The 21,099-nt window shown below is 40.2% G+C and overlaps 1 protein-coding gene across 2 annotated transcripts in view; it reads left to right on the forward strand.

The window, feature by feature from the left end:
• Positions 1-21,099, forward strand: part of KIF4A (kinesin family member 4A) — a 108,215-nt gene that overhangs the window by 79,798 nt on the left and 7,318 nt on the right. For both annotated transcript variants that reach the window (XM_026485737.4, XM_057312274.1), the window contains 8 exons: positions 8,430-8,585; positions 8,708-8,808; positions 13,087-13,216; positions 14,386-14,556; positions 14,929-15,036; positions 16,049-16,126; positions 16,477-16,575; positions 17,232-17,417. In XM_026485737.4, the coding sequence (XP_026341522.1) occupies positions 8,430-8,585; positions 8,708-8,808; positions 13,087-13,216; positions 14,386-14,556; positions 14,929-15,036; positions 16,049-16,126; positions 16,477-16,575; positions 17,232-17,417 (1,029 nt within the window). The remainder of the gene's footprint in view (positions 1-8,429; positions 8,586-8,707; positions 8,809-13,086; positions 13,217-14,385; positions 14,557-14,928; positions 15,037-16,048; positions 16,127-16,476; positions 16,576-17,231; positions 17,418-21,099) is intronic.

The following is a 21,099-nucleotide window of genomic DNA, read 5'->3' on the forward strand; positions in this document are numbered from 1 at the left end:
GATTAAGCCACCCAGGCGCCCCCCTTCCCCATTTTTTAATTGGGTTGTCTTTTTTTATTACTTTTCAGTTAGAATTCTTTATATATTCTAGATATTTCCAACAAAGGACTTTTATGTTTTATAAATTTCTCCTGGGCTGTGGTTTGCCTTTCCCCTTTTTAAGTGTCTTTTGAAGAGCAAGGCTTTTTAATTTTGATGCCATCCAATTTATTGACATTTTTTTCTTTTATGCTTAATGGGTTTTATACCCTGTTTAAGAAATCTTTGCCAAACCCACGGTCACTGAGATTTCCCTCTAAATTTTCTTCTAAGATTTTTTTTAAGTCTGAATTTAATTTAATTTAATTTTATTTTATTTTATTTATTTAATTTTTTTATTATGTTCAATTAGCCAACATATAGGACATCATTGGTTTTTGATGTACTGTTCAATGATTCATTAGTTGTGTATAACACCCAGTGCTCATCACCACACGTGCCCTCCTTAATACCCATCACCCGGCTACCCCATCCCCCCATCCCCTCCCTTCTGTAACCTTCAGTTTTGTTCCCAGAGTCCGGAGTCTGTCATGGTTTGTCTCCCTCTCTGATTTCTTCCCATTCAGTTTTCCCTCCCTTCCCCTGTGATCATCCGCGCTATTGCTTATGTTCCACGTATGAGTGAAACCATATGATAATTTTCTTTCTCTGCTTGACTTATTTCACTGAGCATAATCCCCTCCAGTTCCATCCATGTCAACGCAAATGGTGGGTATTTATCCTTTCTGATGGCTGAGTAATATTCCATTGTATATATGAACCACATCTTCTTTATCCATTCTCTGTTGAATGGCATCTCGACTCCTTCAACAGTTTGGCTATTGTGGACATTACTGCTGTGAACATTGGGGTGCAGGTGCCCCTTCTTTTCCCTATGTCTGTATCTTCGGGGTAAATACCTAGTAGTGCAATTGCTGGGTCATAGGGTAGCTCTATTTTTAACGTCTTGAGGAATCTCCATACTGTTTTCTAGAGTGGCTGTACCAGCTTGCATTCCCACCAACAGTGTAAGAGGGTTCCTCTTTCTCCCCATCCTCGCCAACACTTGTTGTTTCCTGTCTTGTTATTTTTTGCCAGTCTAACTGGTGTAAGGTGGTATCTCATTGTGGTTTTGATTTGTATTTCCCTGATGGCTAGTGATATTGAACATTTTTTCATGTGTCTGTTAACCATTTGTATGTCTTCTTTAGACAAGTGTCTATTCATGTCTTCTGCCCATTTACTGACTGGATTATTTTTTTTGAGAGGGGTGTTGAGTTTGAGAAATTCTTCATAGATCTTGGATACCAGCCCTTTATCTGTAATGTCATTTGCAAATATCTTCTCACATTCCATGGCTTGCCTCTTAGTTTTGTTGACTGTTTCCTTTGCTGTGCAAAAGCTTTTTGTCTTATGCAGTTTTAAGCTTTACATTTAAGTCTGTGATTCATTTTGATTTAACACCTCTGTCAAAATCAATTGTCCATAGTCAATTTCTAGATTCTACTCCATTGATCTACATGTCTATCTTTATGCCAATACCAACACGTTTGATCACACTAGCTTTATAATAAGTTCTGAAATCAGGTAGTATAAGCCCCCCAAAGTTGTTATTGTCTTTCAAAATTGTTTTGGGAAAACTAGGTGCTGTGCATTTTCATATAAATTTTAGAATCAGCTTGTTAATTTCCATAAAAAGTCTACTGGGAGTTTCATTAGGATTCCATAGAATCTGTAGATAAACTTGAGGAGAATTTATATCTTAACAATATTGAGTCTTTTGATTCATGAACACAATGCATCTCTCCATTTATTTAAATCTTTAATTTCTCTCAGTAGTGTTTTAGTTTTCAGTATACAGGTGTTGCACATCTTTTGTCAAATATATCCCTAAGTATTTCATATTTTTATGATATCGGAAATGGTTTTTTTATTTCAATTTCCAGTTATTTGGACATATTCATTGGTTCTTATAGCTTTTTTATTTTTAAGATTTTATGTATTTATTTGACAGAGAGAGGGAGAGAGCACAAGCAAGGGGAGCAGCAGGCAGAGGGAGAGGTTAGTGGGAGAAGTAAGCTCCCCACCAAGCAAGGAACCCGATGCGGGGCCCGATCCCACCTGGGATCATGACCTAAGCTGAAGGCAGACACTTAACCGACTGAGCCACCCAGATGCCCCTCTTACAGCTTTTTTATAGAGGCTACATAGACAATCATGTTATCTGCAAATAGAGACAATTTTATTTACTTATCAGCTCTGTATGCCTCTTTTTTAACTTGATCTGTCTTACTGCACTTGCTAGGACCTCCGGTAAAATATTTAATTGAGTAGGTGAAAGAGACATCCTTGCTTTGTTCCCAGTCTTAGGGAAAAAGCATTCAACACTTCACCATTAAGTAAGATATTTGCTACAGGTTTTACTTTATGTCCTTTATCAGTTTGAAGAAGTTCCTGTGTATCCCTAGTTTGTGGAAAGTTTTTATCATGAATGGATGTTGGGGGTTTTTCAAAAGTTTTTTCTGAATCCTATTGAGATGATCTTATGGTTTGTTTTTACTCTGTTAGTATAGCAAACGACATTGATTTTTTCAACTATATTAAGGCATATCTGACATACCGTAAGATTTGCCTTTTTTAGTGTACAGTTCTCAGAGTTTTGACAGCACATACAGTTGTATAACCATCAACACAAGCAAGATATAGGATAGTTTTATTGTCCTCCCAAATTCCTGTATACCTGTTTGTAGTCAACTCCTCCCACAACCCTATAGCAAATGCTGATGTGTATTCTGTCATAATTGTTTTCCCTTTGCATCAGTGTCATATAAATAGAAACATATTTAAAAAAGAAACATATAGCATGACTTCGCTTAGCATAATGCATTGGAGACTCATTTATGTTGTTGCATGAATCAATAGTTTTTGCCCTTTTTTTTCTGAGTTGTATTCCGTTGTCTGGATGTCCCATAGTTTATCTATTCACCTATTAAAGGGTATCTTGGAGGGGTTTTTTTCCAGTTTTTGGTGATTATGAATAAAGCTGCTATAAAAACATTTATATACTGGTTTCTGTGTAAACATAGGTAAACATTTCACTTGGGCAAATCGCTGGGGTGGAATTGCTAGGTCATATATGGTAAGGGTATGTTTAACTTTGTAAGAAACTGCCAAATTGTTCATCCCGTTGTTCATTGCTGGTTTATAGAAATACAATTGATTTTTTATACTAATTTCTGTCTTTTGACTTTATTAGTCTAGTAACTATTTTGTAGGTTCTTTGGGATTTTCTACACCATCATGCCATCTGTAAATACAGATTTATTTCTTCCTTTCTAATCTGTATGTCTTTTACTTCTCTTACTTGTCCTGTTACATCAGCTTGGACCTTCAGGATAATGTTGAATAGGAGTGGTGACAGTAGAAACCATTCTATTTTTCCTGATCTTGGGGAAGAGATTCAATCTTTCACCATTAAGTACGATGTTAGCTGTAGGTTTTTCATAGATACCCTTTAAGAGATTGAGGAAGTACTTTTTTTAAAAGATTTTATTTATTTATTTGAGAGAGCACAAGCCGGGGGGTGGGGGAGGAGCAGAGGAGCTGAGCACAGAGCCCATTGCAGGGCTTGATCCCAGGACCCCAAGATCATGACCCAAGCTGAGATCAACAGTCAGAGGCTTAACTGTCTGAGCCACCCAGGCGCCCCTCAGACTGAGGAAGTTCTTATGTATTCTTAGTTTGTTGTAAGGTTTTATTCTGAGTTTTTTGATACTCCATTATGAAACCAGCCTTGCGTTCCTTGGATAAACTCCACTTGGTTGTGATATATCATCCTTTTTATGTATTGTTGAATTCAGCAGTATATAAAATGAAAATTTTTCTAAAATAAAAATTTTGTGTAAAATTTTTGCATCTCTGTTCATGAGGGATATTGGTCTGTTGTTTTCTTATAATGTCTTCATCTGGTTTTGGTATCAAAGTAATGTTGGCCTCTTCGAATGAGTTGGGAAGTACTCCTTCTTTTTCAATTGTCTGGAAGAGTTTGTATAGAATTAATATTGTTTCTTCTTTAAAAGTTGGGTAAAATTCACAAGTTAAGTCATGTGGGCCTGAAGGGTTTTTTTGTTAGTTTTTGCTTTGGGGAGTAGATGAAAATTAACTAAAATTCAATTTTTTTAAGCAGATGTAGATTGCTCAGGTTATATATTTCTTCTTAAGTAAGCTTCGGTAGTTTGTGTGTTTCAGTAAACTTGGCTGCTTCATCTAACTTGTCAAATAAAGTTATTCATAGTATTCCCTTATTATCCTGCTAAAGTCTATAAAAGCTGTGGTAGTATCATCTGTCTCATTCCTGTTATTGATATTTTTTGCCTTTTTCCTTTTCCATGATCGTTTGGCTAGAGGTTTATCAGAGAACCAGCTCATTCTTACTAATGGTTAAAATAGTAAATTTTATGTTATGTGTATTTTACCAAAATTTTTAAAATGTCCCCCAAACCGCAACTCATTAGTTTCCAATCTGATCTTTATTATTTCCTTATTTCTGGTTTGAATGTAATTGGCCTTTTTTTTTTTTTTAGTTTCTTAAGGTAGAAGCTGAGGTCATTGATTTGAAAAAAAATTTTTTTTTTGAGAGAGGGTAGAGGAGCAGAGGGAGTGGGAGGGAGAGAATCCCAAGCAGGCTCCATGCCCAGTGCAGAGCCTGACACGGGACTCAATCTCACAACCCTGATATCATGACCTGACCTGAAATGAAGAGTCGGACACTTAACCAACTGAGTCACCCAGGTGCCCCTTCATCTTTTCTAATATAGGCATTTAGTGCTATAAATTTCCCCTTAAGTAATCCTTTAATGACATCCCACAAATTTTGATGCTTATATTTTCATTTTCATTCAATTCAAAATGCATTCTAATTTCCCTGTTGATTTCTTCTCTGACCCATGGGTTATTTACAAGAGGGTTATTTAGTTTCCAAATATTGGGGTATTTTTCTAGATATCTTTGTGTTATGATTTCTAATTTAATTTCATTGTGGTTAGAGAACATTGTGTGACTTGAATCCTTTCAAATTTAATGAGGCTTATTATGGCTTAGAATATGGTCAATCTTGGCAAATATTCTATGTGTACTTGAGAAGAATATGTATTCTGCTGCTATTGGAGAGAGTGCTCTATAAATGTCAGTCTTTTCTGTTTGATTGTGCTGTTCATTTCTACTGTATCCTTGCTGATTTTCTGCCTACTTATTCTATCATTTATTGAGAGATGGGTATTCAAATTTCCAACTGGAATTATGGACTTGTCTTTTTCTCCTTGTGGTTCTATTTTTGCTTCATGTATTTTGAAGCTCTGTTATTAGGGGTGTAAATAATTAGGATTAACTCATCTTTTCATTATTATGAAATGATCTTTTCTGTTCCTGATAATATTCTTTGTTCTGAAATCTTTTTCTGATAATAATATAGTCCCTCCAGCTTTTTATTTTTTACTAATGTAGAATGGTGTATGTGTATATATATATATACACACACACACACACACAAATATATACCTCTCCCACTCCCCCTCCTTGTGAGAGAGAAAGCACAGAGGGAGAAGCAGACTCCCCGCTGAGCAGAGAGCCTGATGTGGGGCTCGATCCCAGGACCCTGACTTCATGACCTGAGCTTAAGGCAGACACTTAACAAACCCAGGTGCACCAAAAAGATTATTTATTTACTTATTTGAGAGAGAGGGAGTGCGCGCACGTGAGAGAGAGAGCATGAAGGGAAGGGCAGAGGAGAGGGAGAAGCAGACTCCTTGCTGAGCAGGGTGTCCGATCTGGGGCTCCATCCCAGGACCCCAGGATCATGATCTGAGCAGAAGGCAGACACGTAACCAACTGAGCCACCCAGGTGCCCCTAGAATGCTATATATTTTTTAATCCCTTTGGTTTTAACCTATTTGTGCCTTCATTTTTAAAGTGTTTCCGGGGTATCTGGCTGGCTCACTCAAAAGAGCATGCAACTCTTTTTTTTCTTTTTAAGGTTCTCATTTATTTATTTGAAAGAGAGCACAAGCAGGAGGGAGGGGCAGAGGGAGAAACAGACTCCCCACTGAGCAGGGAGCCCTATTTAGGGCTCAATCCCAGGACCCCAAGATCATGACCCTGAGCCAAAGGCAGATGCTCAACCGACTGAGCCACCCAGGTATCCTGAAGAGCATGCAACTCTTGATCTCAGGGTCATGCATTCAAGCCCCACATTGAGTGTAAAGATTATTTAAAATACATAAATAAACTTTAAAAAGTAAAGTATGTTTCTTGTAGGCAGCATGTAGTTGAGTCTAGCTTTTATAATCCAATCTGACAATCTGCATTTAAATTGGGATGTTCAGACCATTTGCTTTTAATATGATTATTGATATGGGTAAGCTTGACTCTTATTATCTTGCTGTTTTCTATTTGTCCCATCTGTTCATTATTCCCTGTATTTTGTTTGTTTTCTGGCTTCTTTGGGATCAACTGAGTATTTTTGTGATTTCATATTATCTCCTTTGTTGACTCATGTATGATTTTGGTGCTTAAATTAGAGATATAAACATTAAGGATTAAGTTCTTTTGAATAATTGACTCCTTTACCATTATGAAATAATCCTTTTTATCCTCAGTAATATTATTTGATGCGAATTTTACATTATCTGATGTTAATACATCCATTCACTCCACCCTTCTTTTGATTACTTTTAAGCATGGTATGCCTCCATCAAAATTGAAAGTGTTCTCAGAGATGGCTACTTTTTAGAAACTAAATTTAGTTTTGTTTACTTAAAAAATTTCATTCATCGGCTTTAAAGATTAAGAACGCATATCTAATCGTGTCTTCTAAGGCAAGAGAAACAAAAGCAAAAATAAACTGTTGGTAGTACATCAAAATAAAAAGCTTTCGCACAGTGAAGGAAACCATCTACAAAGCAAAAAGGCAACCTACTGAATGGGAGAAGATATTTGCAAATGATATATCCAATGAAGGGTTAATATCCAAGATATATAAAGAACTTGTACAGCTCAACACCAGAAAAGCAATCAAATTTAAAAATGGGCAGAGGACCTAAATACATTTTCCCAAAGAAGACATACAAATGGCCAACAGACACATGAAAAGATGCTTAACATCACTACTCCCCAAGGAAATGCAGATCAACCTACAATGAGGTATCACCTTACACCTGTCAAAATGGCTAAAATCAGAAAGGCAAAAAATGACAAGTGTTGGCAAGGATGTGAAGAAAAAGGAACCTTCGTGTATTGTTGGTGGGAATGTATATTGGTACATCTACTGTGGAAAACAGTATGGAGGTTCCTCAAAAAATTGAAAATAGAAATACCATATGATCCAGTAATTCCACTACTGGATATTTACCCCAAGAAAACAAAAGCACTAATTTGAAGATATTTGCACCCCATGTGTATTGCAGCATTATTTACAATAGCCAAGATAAGGAAGCAACCTAAGTGTCCATCAATAGATGAATGGGTAAAGAAGATGTGATAGATACACACACACACACACACACACACACACACACACACACACTGGAATGTTACACAGCCATAAGAAAAGGATGAGATCTTGCCATTTGTGACAACATGAATGGACCTAATACCTCTAAAGGTATTATGCTAAGTAAAATAAGTCAGACTGAGAATGACAAATACCATATGATTTCACTCATATGTGGAATCTAAAAAAACAAATGAATGAACAAACAAGAAACAGAATCAGACCTATAAATACAGAGAACAAACTGATGGATGCCAGAGGGAAAGGGGGAGTAGAGGCATGGGCAAAACGGGTGAAGGGGAGTGGGAGGTACAGGCTTCTGGTTATGGAATAAAGTCACAGGAATAAAAAGAATAGCATCAATATAGTCAATGATATTGTAATAGCGTTGTATGGTGACAGATGGTAGCTATACTTGTGGTGAACAAAGCATAACATAAGATGTTGAATCACTATGTTGTGCACAGGAAACTAGTGTAACATTATGTGTCAACTATACTCAAATAAAATTTAAAAAGAATGGGTATCTGTATTAAGTAGAACAGATAATCAAAATGTATTTCAATTCCTCATGACTAGTTAAGGACAAGTTAAGGAGAAAATGGAGAAGGCAGACAGTATTTAGAAATACTAGGATATCTAGAGAAAGATTTTCTGCAGAAAGCCTCTTTCTCATGACCTTTGGGATATTGCTGTTAAAAGCTCTTGGAGAGCTATTACAATTTTGGTGAGTGTAGGCATGAATGGAAATCTCACTTCTACTTATGTGGGCTCTGTTCTGAGTGAAATTAAGTCTGGAGCTGAATCTAGCCCATGGGCCAGAGATTCATTAGCCCTAACCCAACATCACCGATTTCTCTTCTAGAATTGGCTTGCAAATGAAATCGAGGTTATGGTCAGTACTGAGGAAGCCAAACGCCATCTGAATGACCTTCTTGAAGATAGAAAGATCCTGGCTCAGGACGTGGCTCAACTCAAAGAAAAAAAGGAATCTGGGGAGAATCCACCTCCTAAACTCCGGGTAAGTGCCCTTATGGAAATGCGTTACCAATAATCAGACTCCGCACTCCCCAGAAACCCTCACAACTTTGGAGGATTACGTTCCTTTCAGCACTGCATCCTCATTCCCACTGTTCTTTACAGAGGCGCACATTCTCACTTGCTGAACTACGCGGTCAAGTTTCTGAGTCAGAGGACTCCATTACAAAGCAGATCGAAAGCCTAGAAACTGAAATGGAACTCAGGTAATGTGACTGTCTTTAAGGCATTGTGATTTATAAAAATTTAGGCCTGGAATCAAAATAGAACCTATCAATCCTGTGATTCAAAAGCTTGTTTTTCAAAGGCTTTGTGATGATAGAGAAGTGAGCAATTTTTTTGAACCATATAGTTCACTAGACATGTTAGATACATTTTCTCATTCTATCCCTCCCTATGACTTATTATTATACCTTATGAGGTAAGTATCATTATTTTTAAGATTTTATTTCTTTATTTGAGAGAGAGAGTGCATGAGCAGGGGTGGAGAGGGAGAGGGAGAAGCGGACTCTCAGGCTGAGCAGGGAGCCTGATGTGGGACTCGATCCCAGGACCCGGAGATTATGACCTGAGCCGAAGGCAGATGCTCAAGTGACTGAGCCACCCAGGTGCCCCTAAGTATCATTCCTCTGACCTTAAAGAGCTAAACAGAAGTTCAGAAATCTTTTTTTTTTTAATTTTTATTTTTTTAGAGAAAGAGAGAGAGTATGCAGGGGAGTGGGGCAGAGGGAGAGAGAGAATCCCAAGCAGACTCCCTGCTGAGCACAGAGCTCAATGCAGGGCTTGATCCCACGACCCCAAGATCATGACCTGAGCCGAAATCAAGAGCTGGACACCCAACTGACTGAGCCATCCAGGTGCCCCAGAAGTTTAGAAATCTTAAGAAGCGTGCTCAAGGTTATACAGAGCTGGGATTCAAAACCTGGGCTACCTAATTCCAAAACCCATGCTCTTTACGTTGCACCACGTTAGTATCTCTGAAATGTAGAACTGGCGAAAAGCAAAACTTTAGAGGAAATCAAGAACTGATGCCAGAAGAGCAACTGTACAGAAGGGAGAGAACTTTAGGGATCATCAGCAAAGTAGATATAATAATATATAAGTAAAGTTATCATGAGCATTAGATTAGTAAGTCAAGTACATAACAATGAACATTCTCTCTTTCTCCTTTTCTGGCTCCAAGACCAGAAATTATGCTGCTCTAATCACTATTACTGTCTTTTAAATATCTATGACATCTAGAAGGAATCAGACTTTCACAGGGATTTTATAGCGTCTTAGGATAATAGAATTGTATTGCCCAGAAGACCTTAAAGATCATTTAAATTTGTTTCTAGCAACACCTACTAGCTGTTTATCTTTGGATACATCTATAAATCACACAACATTTGAGTTTCTGCTTTGTGCTGCACGGGGTGCATGCAGTTGGGATATACAGAAACTAGGTGGCATCACCCCTGCTCTCAAGTGGAAATTGTATAATGACACAGTAGTGTGTTGGAATCATTTGTTAAAATTGCAGGAGTGTTGTAAACCCTTGGCAGCTTACCACATTTATACCACAGAAACTAGCAAAAGCTACAAGTTGGGTCTGGTTTTTTAAGTGCTGGTTGTGAAACATTTACCTGCACACCACTGTGCATAATTAAATGATTAAATGTTAGGCGGTGCCAAGTAGATAGCAATTAAACAGAGGTGAGTTTAATTGAGGCAATTTCCCTAAAGTTGATGAGACATAAACTAAATTTTAAAAATACCTGAGGGACATAAATTGTCAGAGGAGACAGGAAAGGCCATATGATAGATGACAATCCTGAAGTGTCCTGGCTCACCTCTTCCAAGAAGCCTTCCCTGACGCTTCATCCCCCCACTAATCCTCCTCTTTAAACGCCTTCAGAACTTACAGTAGTCAATCATATATGTGGTACAGTGGATGTGTGTTATCTTTATATTTATTAATTTTTTACATTTATTAGTCTTGTCAATATAAATTGATCGTAAGCTTATTGAAGGAAAGGACTATATATTAGACCAGAGTTCTCGAAGCATGGTCTGCAACCCCAGGGGGTCTCTGAGCAATCAGAACTCTTTTCATAATAATATTAAGACATCATTTGCCATTTTTACTCCATCGACATTTGCCATGGTGGTGCAAAGCAACAGTGGACAAAACTGCTCATACAGTAGCTTGAGTCAAAGCAGTGGGCCCCAATCTGTACTAGTGGTCATTGTATACTTCACCACCACACACTCTCGTTTGTTTGTTTGTTTAAATCACTTTTACCTAAGAATGAGTTTGATAGGGGCACTTGGCTGGCTCTGTTGGTAAAACATGCAACTCTTGATTTCAGGGTCTTGGGTTCAACCCCTACACTGGGCATAGAGCCTACTTAAAAAAAAAAAAAGGAATGGCTTTGATAAAGCAGTACAAATTGTTAATTTTATTAAATTTCAAACCTTGAGTTCAAATCTATTTAGTATTCCGTGTGACGGGACAGGAAGAACACGCAGAGCACTTGTGCTGTTTTGCTCAAGTCCTAGGGTTGTCTAGAGGAAAAGCACTTGTGCAATTGTTGGAGGTGTGAGCTCAATAGGCCTCTTTCTCCATGGAACATCCGTTGTATTCGAAAGAACCACTGACAAACTATGGTTATTCAGGCTTGAGTACTTGGCAGGCATTTTCTCAAAAGTGAACAGAGTGAGCTTGTCACTTCAAGAAAAACAACTGGCAGTGTTTGTCACTAAAGATAGAATTGAGCTTTCAAGCAAAACTTAGAATTCTGGAAAACTTTTATCTGCACCCAAGAGCTTGATAGTTTTTCTTAACTTTTCCGAGGAGACCAGCAGTGACTATTAACAGTTGTTTACTTTTTTTATATATATTGTATAATGAAATGTGATAACGTTTGGAGACTTCGCGTCACTCAACATTGTCCAAATGATACGTTACAGAATCACATGTGGGTAAAAGATCCATTCAGATTGCAAGATAGACCAGCAGGTTTTAATATAAGAAAGTAAGAAAAGTTTAGTTAGCAATGGTTTCAGATGCCACATTTCAACTAATTTTTGAGGAACTACCACTTGCTGCGTTTTAGTGTGGTCTCAAAGAAGAATATTCAGTTATCTGAATAGGCTATTAAAATGCTCCTTCTTGGTCCAGCTACCTATCCATGTGAGGCCAGATTGTCTTTATTAACATCAACCAGAACATATCACAAAAGACTGATTGCAGCGGGAAATGTGAGAATCCAGCTGTCTTCTAAGTCAGATATTACAGAGATTTGTAAAAATGTAAGAGTCCCACTCTTCTCACTAAATTATTTTTTCGTTTTAGAATATGTATTTTTCATAAAATATATTATAATGGATTATTGTTATTTTAAGTGAATTAGTGAATGTTTAATTTTTTCTCAGTTTTACTTTCAATACTGTAAATATCTATAGGTACAATGTATATGAACAGAATTTCTCAGAGGCCCTCAATAATTTTAAAGAGTGTAGAGGGGTCCTGAGACTCTAAGATTTGAGAACTGCTATCTTAGATTATTTTGGTCCCCATCTTCTTTTATAGTGCCTTACATAGCAGTCTGCTACGCGCATGCTGGCGTACTACCTCCCACTGGACACATAGCAAATTTGAGAAGGAAGCTGTTAATGAAACTGAAATACTGTGTAAACCTTGGTTTCAGGCCACACTTGATCAGAAAATATCTGTAAGCTGTAACCAGGGTCAGGGTATCTAGTCTTCTTAGAAACTTCTCTGTCCTATGGTAGGCACTTCAAGATAACCACTCACAGCACTAGCCATAGGTCTCAATTTGGTATTTGGTTCCAGCAAATACTTCATAAAAATATTATATAAAGTATAAAGTTAAAAATACTTTTTTATTTTTTTAAAAGATTTCATTTTATTCATTTGAGAGAGAGAAAGCACGAGCAGGGGGGAGGGGCAGAGGGAAAAGCAGGCTCCCCACTGAGCAGGGAGCCCGACGTGGGGCTCAAGCCCAGGGCCCCGAAATCATGTCCTGAGCCGAAAGCAGACTTGTAACCGACTGAGCCCCCCAGGCGCCCCACTGCTTGTACATTTGAGCATTTTTTCCTTCAGGTCTCCAACCTGACTCTTCTTCTTGCATAGTTGAGCCACTATATCACACTCTGAACTTACATGACCTCAAGACAAAGTGGCATTGCAGTCAATGCACTGCAACAGAAGCCCTACTAAAACAAATCTTTCCAAGTCCCACCATATAACCCATTTATTTCAACCAGTATTTAATAAAATAAAGCCATTTGGATAGTCTCTCAGATCCCTTTTGCTTCAGGATTTGAGAGACTGTATAAAATCCTAACTGGATGACTCAGTCATTATCCAAATGGTATTTCACTGATACCTCAACCCATAAACCTATCTGAAGAGCCCCACAGAGCTCTCCTCCTTGGTGTTGAGGATAGCAGAAGTCTCACTGTCTCTTTCCTTGAAGGAGTGCTCAGATTGCTGACCTGCAGCAGAAGCTGCTGGATGCCGAAAGTGAAGACAGGCCAAAACACCGCTGGGAGAATATTGCTACCATCCTGGAAGCCAAGTGTGCCCTGAAATATTTAATTGGAGAGGTGAGCATCGCTCTTCCTACCAGCAATTAGGGGTCTGGCTGGATAGATTGGAATAAGATGTTAGCCGGGAATACCGTTGTAGTGTTAATGCCACTTTTCATGGTAGAAGCTGCAATGACACTAGTATTAGAGAAATAGTTTTATGGGTGAAGGTTGGTGTGAACAAGTACAGGCCAGTCACACAGAAAAATATATAACTTGCAAGTTGATACCTGTCGTGCATGGCATACAACAAGTGCTCGATAAATGTCTGCTATTATTATTGGGAAAACAATCAGGACGCCATAGGAGGCCACTGGTTAAACATAAACTATTATACTGTACTACTTTTTAAAGCACCTATGAGATGTGTATTCGAAAAGTTTAAGAACCATTGTAGAAAAGAGGAAACTTAATCATCTTTTGACATATACCCATCTCTAGGAGAGTGATTTTTCACTGACTTCAAAATAATATATCATCTTACATTGTCACAAGAGGAACTGGAGTTGATTGCCTCTGGTGACTGAGGTGTCTTCACTTTGAGACAAGCATACCAACTCCAACTCTGGAAGTTTGAGCAATGTTATCCTTTATACGTTTTTGCATTGGGTTAGTAGATTCGTCCTACCAAGTAGGAAATCCTGATTGGACCTGTGAACACTGGTGTTTATGATGTTCCCTGTATGGGCTAGTAGAGACTATAAAACCAGGCCAGCATAGGATATCAGTCTAGCCTGAAGAGCCAGGTCTACAGCACCAGCTAAGGTGTCTACTAGTTCCAACTTGTGAACACAGACGTTCTGCCATGGGACATAATTGGCCGTAGGGTGTGTCCTATGGATTCCTCTTCAGAATGAAGGAAGGAGGTCTTAAATATTAGAATTTGGAGTTGTCAGCTACTGTTTGTGTTCGGTTTATTCTTGCCTGGAGACAGAGCAAGAGATTGAATGACCTTAGCCATGGCTCCTGGCTCGAAGAGATCGATCTCAGCAGAAATATGGGCTCTTGGCCTTGTTGTTCCTATTCACTGGTAGAATCCATGTGACATAGAAAAAGAAGAATGGACTCTGGACAGACATGGAGGAACTTTTCGCAGTCCATTTCAGGAAAGCTGACATTTGCCTGCCTAATGAATGGGGAAAGGTGGCCATTCTCCAAATAAACTGATCTTCTTTTATCCCTTCCAGCTGGTCTCCTCCAAAATACAGGTCAGCAAGCTCGAAAGCAGCCTGAAACAGAACAAGGCCAGCTGTGCTGACATGCAGAAGATGCTGTTTGAGGAACGAAATCATTTTGCTGAAATCGAGACGGAGTTACAGGCAGAGCTGGTCAGGGTAGAACAGCAGCACCAAGAGAAGGTAAGCCCCGGCAAGCCCAGAGGTTATACTGAGAAACAGAGTGTCATTGCTCTTTGTTGTTAGTTTTGAAAAGACAGTGGCAGGGGGATGAAGTTTCCTTCAGAAGCCCATGCGTCGTCTTTTCCAAATTTTGCAAACCAGGAACCCGAAAGAGAGAAATTACTTGTCGAAGTTGACACACACAGTGGCTCTTAGCCTCCAGCTTTGATCCCAAGATTAACACCATGGCTGTGCTTATTCCTTTAAGCCATGAGAAGGAAAGATAACAGGTACCTCTGAGTCAGAGGAGTCCTCTGGGTCACCGCTTGGACTAAGCCGGAATTCTTTTTTCCTCTCATTCCTTTGATCCCATTGGGTCGTGTCTTTCTCTAGGTGCTGTACCTTCTCAGCCAGCTGCAGCAAAGCCAGATGGCAGAGAAGCAGCTAGAGGAGTCCGTGAGTGAAAAGGAGCAACAGCTACTGAGCACACTGAAGTGTCAGGTATGATAATGGGGCGCGGGTCTCCAGAGATGGGATCCACAGGCCTGACTGTGAATCCTGTCTGGTTTATACCGTTGTACTTGCAGCGGAGAGTAACTACTGCCGACAGGTTTATAATAGTAACCTCTATGGCCTTTGGGCCCTATCTGATCAATTTAAGGGTATTTAGAATGTAACCATACATAGAATAACCTCCTTTTTGGTACAGAAATGACATTACGTACTCCGTGCCAGACTTTGAGGCCTCCTGGTTCCTTGCCTCAGCCCTGAGCTCTAAAAGGGTTGAGAAAGTTCAGTCATCCCATAGAATCCTCGGGGCATTCAGCTTTCTCTTTCTGAGCCTGTTCTGAGCTGAGACCTGACATGTTTGTAAAGTGCCTGGGGTCTGAATATCTCCCCGAGCCTGGGAACACCACACCCCTTAGCAGCGTGTTGGAACACTATTTTATCCAACTTAGAATCCTTTTTTTCTGAAGCACCAGTCTCTAGGGTTTCCTTGGCACCTCCCATCAAAGACATAACCAAACTAGTTAAAGTCGTATGCACGAATTGCGAATCTGGTTGTCCTAAGTGTCAGGGAGTTTAATCAGGGTTATTAGTGTAGCAAATAAACTGCCTCATCTGTGTTTAGAAGGGTAAACAAAAGCATCTGCAGACTTGAAAGAAGCAAAGCTTACTGTCCATGTGGGTCTCTTAACCAGCATCCTGACGGGAATGAATAAGGGATGTAAGGCTTGAGAATAGAAGAGAATAAGGAGAGCATTTAGGCCAGAGCACATGGTGCCTGGGAGTGCGGGCGGGACTGCTTGGGAGCGCGGCAATAGAAGTGGCATTCAGGACACCTAGGCACTGGTGGGAATCGGGCATTTTTCTGGGTGCCAATGCCTGCTGTGCAAAAACCATCTGCTGCCAGCGACTTGGCAGCAGTCTGTTTTCATCTCTGTGAGTTGTTTGGTAACCCACATGTAGTGCCGAAAATAACCCCACCTATCACTGCACTATCTGGAAATAGGATGAAGAACTGGAGAAGATGCGAGAAGTGTGTGAGCAAAATCAGCAGCTTCTCCGAGAGAATGAAATCATCAAGCAGGTAATACGGCTTCCCACCTGCTTGTAATAAGCCCTGGGAGCCCCGTTGCAGTTGAGGTCGGCTCTTGGGAGCAGCCCCGAGTAGGATGAGTCGGCTCTATTTCTGAGGTCTATGTCGACTGTCCGTGTGATATGGTCATGTGCGTTTCAAAATGGTATAAACACACGTTTTTTAATCTCTCTTCTGAATCTAATAGGGATCTTCTAAAGTGAGAGTCCTTCAGCCTGCTTTACTGTTAACCTGCCTCACTTTGGTTTCAACACGGCTAGCTTAAGAATCTTTCTGTTTTAGCCATGAACACTCCCAGAAGCTGCCCTGCGGTATACACTATGTATTTTCTTTTCGAACAGAAACTGACCCTCCTCCAGGTAGCCAGCAGACAGAAACCTCATCTTCCTAAGGATACCCTTCTATCTCCAGACTCTTCTTTTGAATATATCCCACCTAAGGTAAACTGCTCCATGCTGGTAATACCTTCATATGGCCAGGGTTGGGGGTGAGTGTGCTAAATTCATCTTGTAGAAGAGGTTGAGACTGAAAAATCCCAAATCCCAGGGCGCCTGGCTGGCTCAGTCGGTAGAGTGTGCGACTCTTGATCTCAGGGTTGTGAGTTCCAGCCCCACATGGAGTGTAGAGCTTACTTAACATTAAAACCTTTTAAAAAAATCCCAAATTCCAGCATCTCAGTTTGCCTTGGAGTCCCAAAGCAAACTACAGTAGAGTCTTCAGGAAAATAGGCATTCTCCCTCCCCAGAAGGCTGCCTTTTGGCCATGTAGAGACATTATGTAACAGCTGAGGAGGGACAGGAGAAAAGAGCAGTGTTCTGCTGTCCATCCAGAGATACTTATCTCATCATATCAGGAGTCCCTCTTTCCTCCCTCAGATTGCTCAGTCTCTACCCCTTCAGTTTCCATCCTTTCAAAGGCTCTGCAGGGCCAAAGGCTACAACAGAATTAATTCTGACTGGGAAAGCCAAGGGGCTGTATTTGAGGCAGGCTGAAATCTCGGCTCTGAGAATATAGCCAGCAACAGCTACTGGGAAGATTTGATCTACGTGTGTTTGTAAAATTTTATTAAGTAATTATTGCAAACCTTTTTTCTTAGCCAAAACCTTCCCGTTTTAAAGAAAAGTTCCTGGAGCAAAGCATGGACATCGAGGACCTAAAATACTATGCAGAAAATTCTGTGAATGAGCCTGAGGACAGTGCTGGTGATGAGGATGATGACAGGGATGATGAGGAATGGAAGCCAACAAAATTAGTGAAGGTGTCCAAGAAGAACATCCAAGGGGTAGGAAGCAGCTCTCATCTCTGTCAGGGGTTCTAGTCCTTGGTCTTTGCTGCCAGTGGGAATTTGCTGGCCCCCATGCCCTGCACCTGAGCCCCTGGATCCCGATCAAAGGCCCTGGCTCCACTGAGGGGTCTTTGTTGGGCCAGCACTGTATGGAACCTGGGGCTAGCCGAGAAGGCTGCCTGAGAGCACAAGATGGCTCTCTTACTGTTTTTAGGTTCTTACGCGGTCTGAATGGGTGGTAGTATTCTATACCATTTCACTGAGGCTGGTTGCAAAGTGATCATAATAATCCTTCATATTTTTATAGCACTTTACAGTTTATAAACCATTCTCATATAGGTTATCTCCTTTTTTCATCACAAAAAACCAATCCAGTGAGGTATTTATTGTTTGCATTTTACAGGTGGATTTGAGACCCACAGGAGGGAAATGACCTTGCTCAAGGTCATAAAACCAAGACCAGTCAGGACTCGAAACCAAATATTCTGTATTCTGACTCCAAATCCAGTTTGTTTCTACCATGTCACGGTCATATCAGGAAAAATTGCAGACCAGAAGCTAAATGGGAACTTTATCTTCCTTGCCTCATGGAGTAATTTTGCTCCCTGGGCTAAGGAACAATAGGAATTACAGAAAGGGCTAATAATTAAGATCAAACACACCATGTTAAGGTTAGTTAGGAACAGTTTGACTTTGAGGCATGCTTTATTTACTTCCACAATGATAGTCCTACGTAATTTTTCAAACCTAGATGTTTTATGTTGAAACATTAACTTCCCAGGCACTATAGTTCACCACTACCCCAACCGTGCCCTGCGGCCACATTCCACTGAAGAAGGACAGTTCACAAAGGACCCTGGCAGGCTTCCTGGAAGGTTAACTTGATTTCATTAGCTGCTTGAGCACCACGTAGGGGACTGAGCCTTAGAAGGCCGCAACACCAGAGCGCAGCAAGTCGTGAGGAATAGCTGGTCGTGGTGGCATTAAGTCATTTGAAATGAGTCATCAGGAATGTGACGTATCACATGTTCTTAGTGGGACTAAGAGCTCATCCTTAGCCTCAGAGAGCTTATAATCTAGTGGGAAAACAAGGCAAAGAAATAGCAGCATACTAAAGAGCCTCAGCATATTCATCTCAGGGAGATGGACTGGGGGATTTTAAAGAATGACTATATCGCCAAACCAAGTAGATATAGTTTAGGAAGATACCATAAAAGAGATGACTATTGCTGCATCATAAGACAGAAAGGGAAATACGGTCTTGGAAGCAAGTGGGAGGCCATTGCTGACACAATGAATAGCATATTGCAAAGACTTAGTTGTAGAGGGACAGGGGGTTGGGACACTTACAGAAAATGGTGCAGAACATGTCTGACTTTCATTCACTTACTCAACAAACGTTTACGGACTCTGCTAGGACCCAAGTGGAGAGCATGAGCTGAATGTAGATACGAGGGTCAACTAAGTAATAGGAAGCAGAGTTGAGAAATACACATAGAAACAAATGGTAGAGGACCTAAAACCCCTGGGAAGACGTGTCCAAATGTGAAGCAAATATGTGCTTACTTGTGCTTGAAGCAGGCTTACCGTATGTATCATAGCAATGTTGCTCCACGTGTAAAAGGGAAATAGAGGAATCTAGTAAAAATTGCAAGTAAATATTTGCTATCAATGACAAAATCTGTATCAAAAACCATGAGAGATTATTCTTTCCTAGGCTTTTCCCCTGATTTAATAACTTGAGAAGAGACTGTGACTGGGCGTAAAGGCGAACAAATCGGCCCACGATCTAGTTTCTCCCTTTTGGCAACCTTGAAGTTCATGGATGCTGTGTATTATGCATACCAGAGAACTGTCTGCTCTCTGGTCAGACTGCTCCTAGACACATGAGCTGTAGACTTTAACGCTTTGCACAAAGGCTGTCCTCTCTGTTGTTCCAACCCAGCTGAAATGGACTGGCATTATCACTAGATGACTTTAAAGGAGACTGCAGCAGTCACCAAACTAATGAGTCGGCTAGAGCTAATGCTGAAAAAGTAGGCTTCTGCACTTGACCATGTTTCCTCTATGTACTAAGGAGATGCTGGGGGAAAGGCCATGTGCTATAGTAAAAGTAATAGCTTCAAAGCCAGGTAGACATGGGTTCTAGTCTTGAGTTTGCCACTGGCTAGTTGGATGACTGGAAACAGGTCACTTAATCTCCTTAGGCTTCTAATTCCTTATCTATGCAATGAAGGGATTAGACTGGAATGGATGATGTGTACAGTCCCTTCTAGCACTGATATCCTGAGTCAAAGTCACAAAGTTGTGTAAGTGTTTTTTTTTAATTAATTTGGGAGTTTTAATAATACTACCTTTATATGGTGTTTTATGGTGTCTGAGTAGTTAAAAGAAAATGTATTCAAAAATACTTTGTGAAGAATAAAATATCATGCAGGGAATGTCATTAAAGCACTGTAAGCATTTTACAAATATTCTCATTTGTCCCCTTTGGCAGAAAAGAGGAAGCAGGAATCCTTATCTCTTCCTTAGTGTTGAAAGAATGGAGATGAACTTGAATGAAGTGCCTGTCCAAGGTCATACCAAGTATTACATATAGGACCAGAGCCTGAGTCTCCTGTCATAGTCTGGTTTGGTTTGTTGCTGTTGTTGTTGTTGTTGTTGTTGTCGTCGTCTTGGTTTTTTGGTACAGAAAGGTGATTTTATTAAAGCATGGGGCAGGGCCCGTGGGCAGAAAGAGCTGCACCAGGGTCATGACTGGCCCATTGTATACTTTCAAGTTGGGAAGGGGGTGAGGGATAGCATAAGTCTCTAAGGAATTTTGGAAGCAAGGTTTCCAGGACCTTGAGGGGGCTAGCTATTGTTGGGAAAAGGTCATTTATTACCGTCTAATAAAACCTTAGTCATGAGACCCTTCAGATGTATGTCGGTGGGCCATATGCTTGGAGGATGATTGCCAACATGTATCTTGGGGGTTTAGAGATAAAGGAAATTTCTGAAGGAATTTTTATATGTTTAAGTAGACTACAGGATCAGAGGGGGAGGTCAGGCTACGATTGCCTTTTACACTTAGCAGTCCCTAGAGGAATGTCACTCTGCCTGTTTCAAGGACTTGTCAGTGGGGTGTAGGTAGTAAGGAAATTGAATAATTTTCTTCTGCCTTTGTTTCCCACGTCATCCCCGCCGAACAGTTTTGACCCTTAAATCTTTATGGTTGTTGAGGGTGGAAGGTCTCATCTTCTGTAACTTCTTCCTGCTGAATAGGGACATAGAGATGTCCCTACCTATGGGTCAACATTGGTCAGTTGGGGCTTATAGAGATATAGGAGTTACAAAAGGCAGAGGCAGCTGAATCCAAAGGAGACTGCATGTGTGGATCTTCCGGAGTCATAGTCTGGTATCCTTTATGTTAAAGTTTTTACCAGATCTGTCTCTGAGACACAATGTAACTCTGAAATCAGGGCTAGAAGAATTACAGACTCTAAAGCAATAGCTCTTGACCCTGGCTGCACGTTAGAATCTCCCAGGGAGCTTTTCAACGTAGGGAGCCTGGGACCCCACCCCCAGATATTCTGATTTAATTGGTCTGAGGTGGGATCTGGCTTTTTGGAAAGCTCCCCGGAGATTTCTTATGTGTAGCCAGGGTTGAAAACCGCTGGCTTAAAGGAACCCCAGAGAT

This window comes from Ursus arctos, chromosome X, assembly GCF_023065955.2.
Source record: "Ursus arctos isolate Adak ecotype North America chromosome X, UrsArc2.0, whole genome shotgun sequence".
Lineage (NCBI taxonomy): Eukaryota > Metazoa > Chordata > Mammalia > Carnivora > Ursidae > Ursus > Ursus arctos.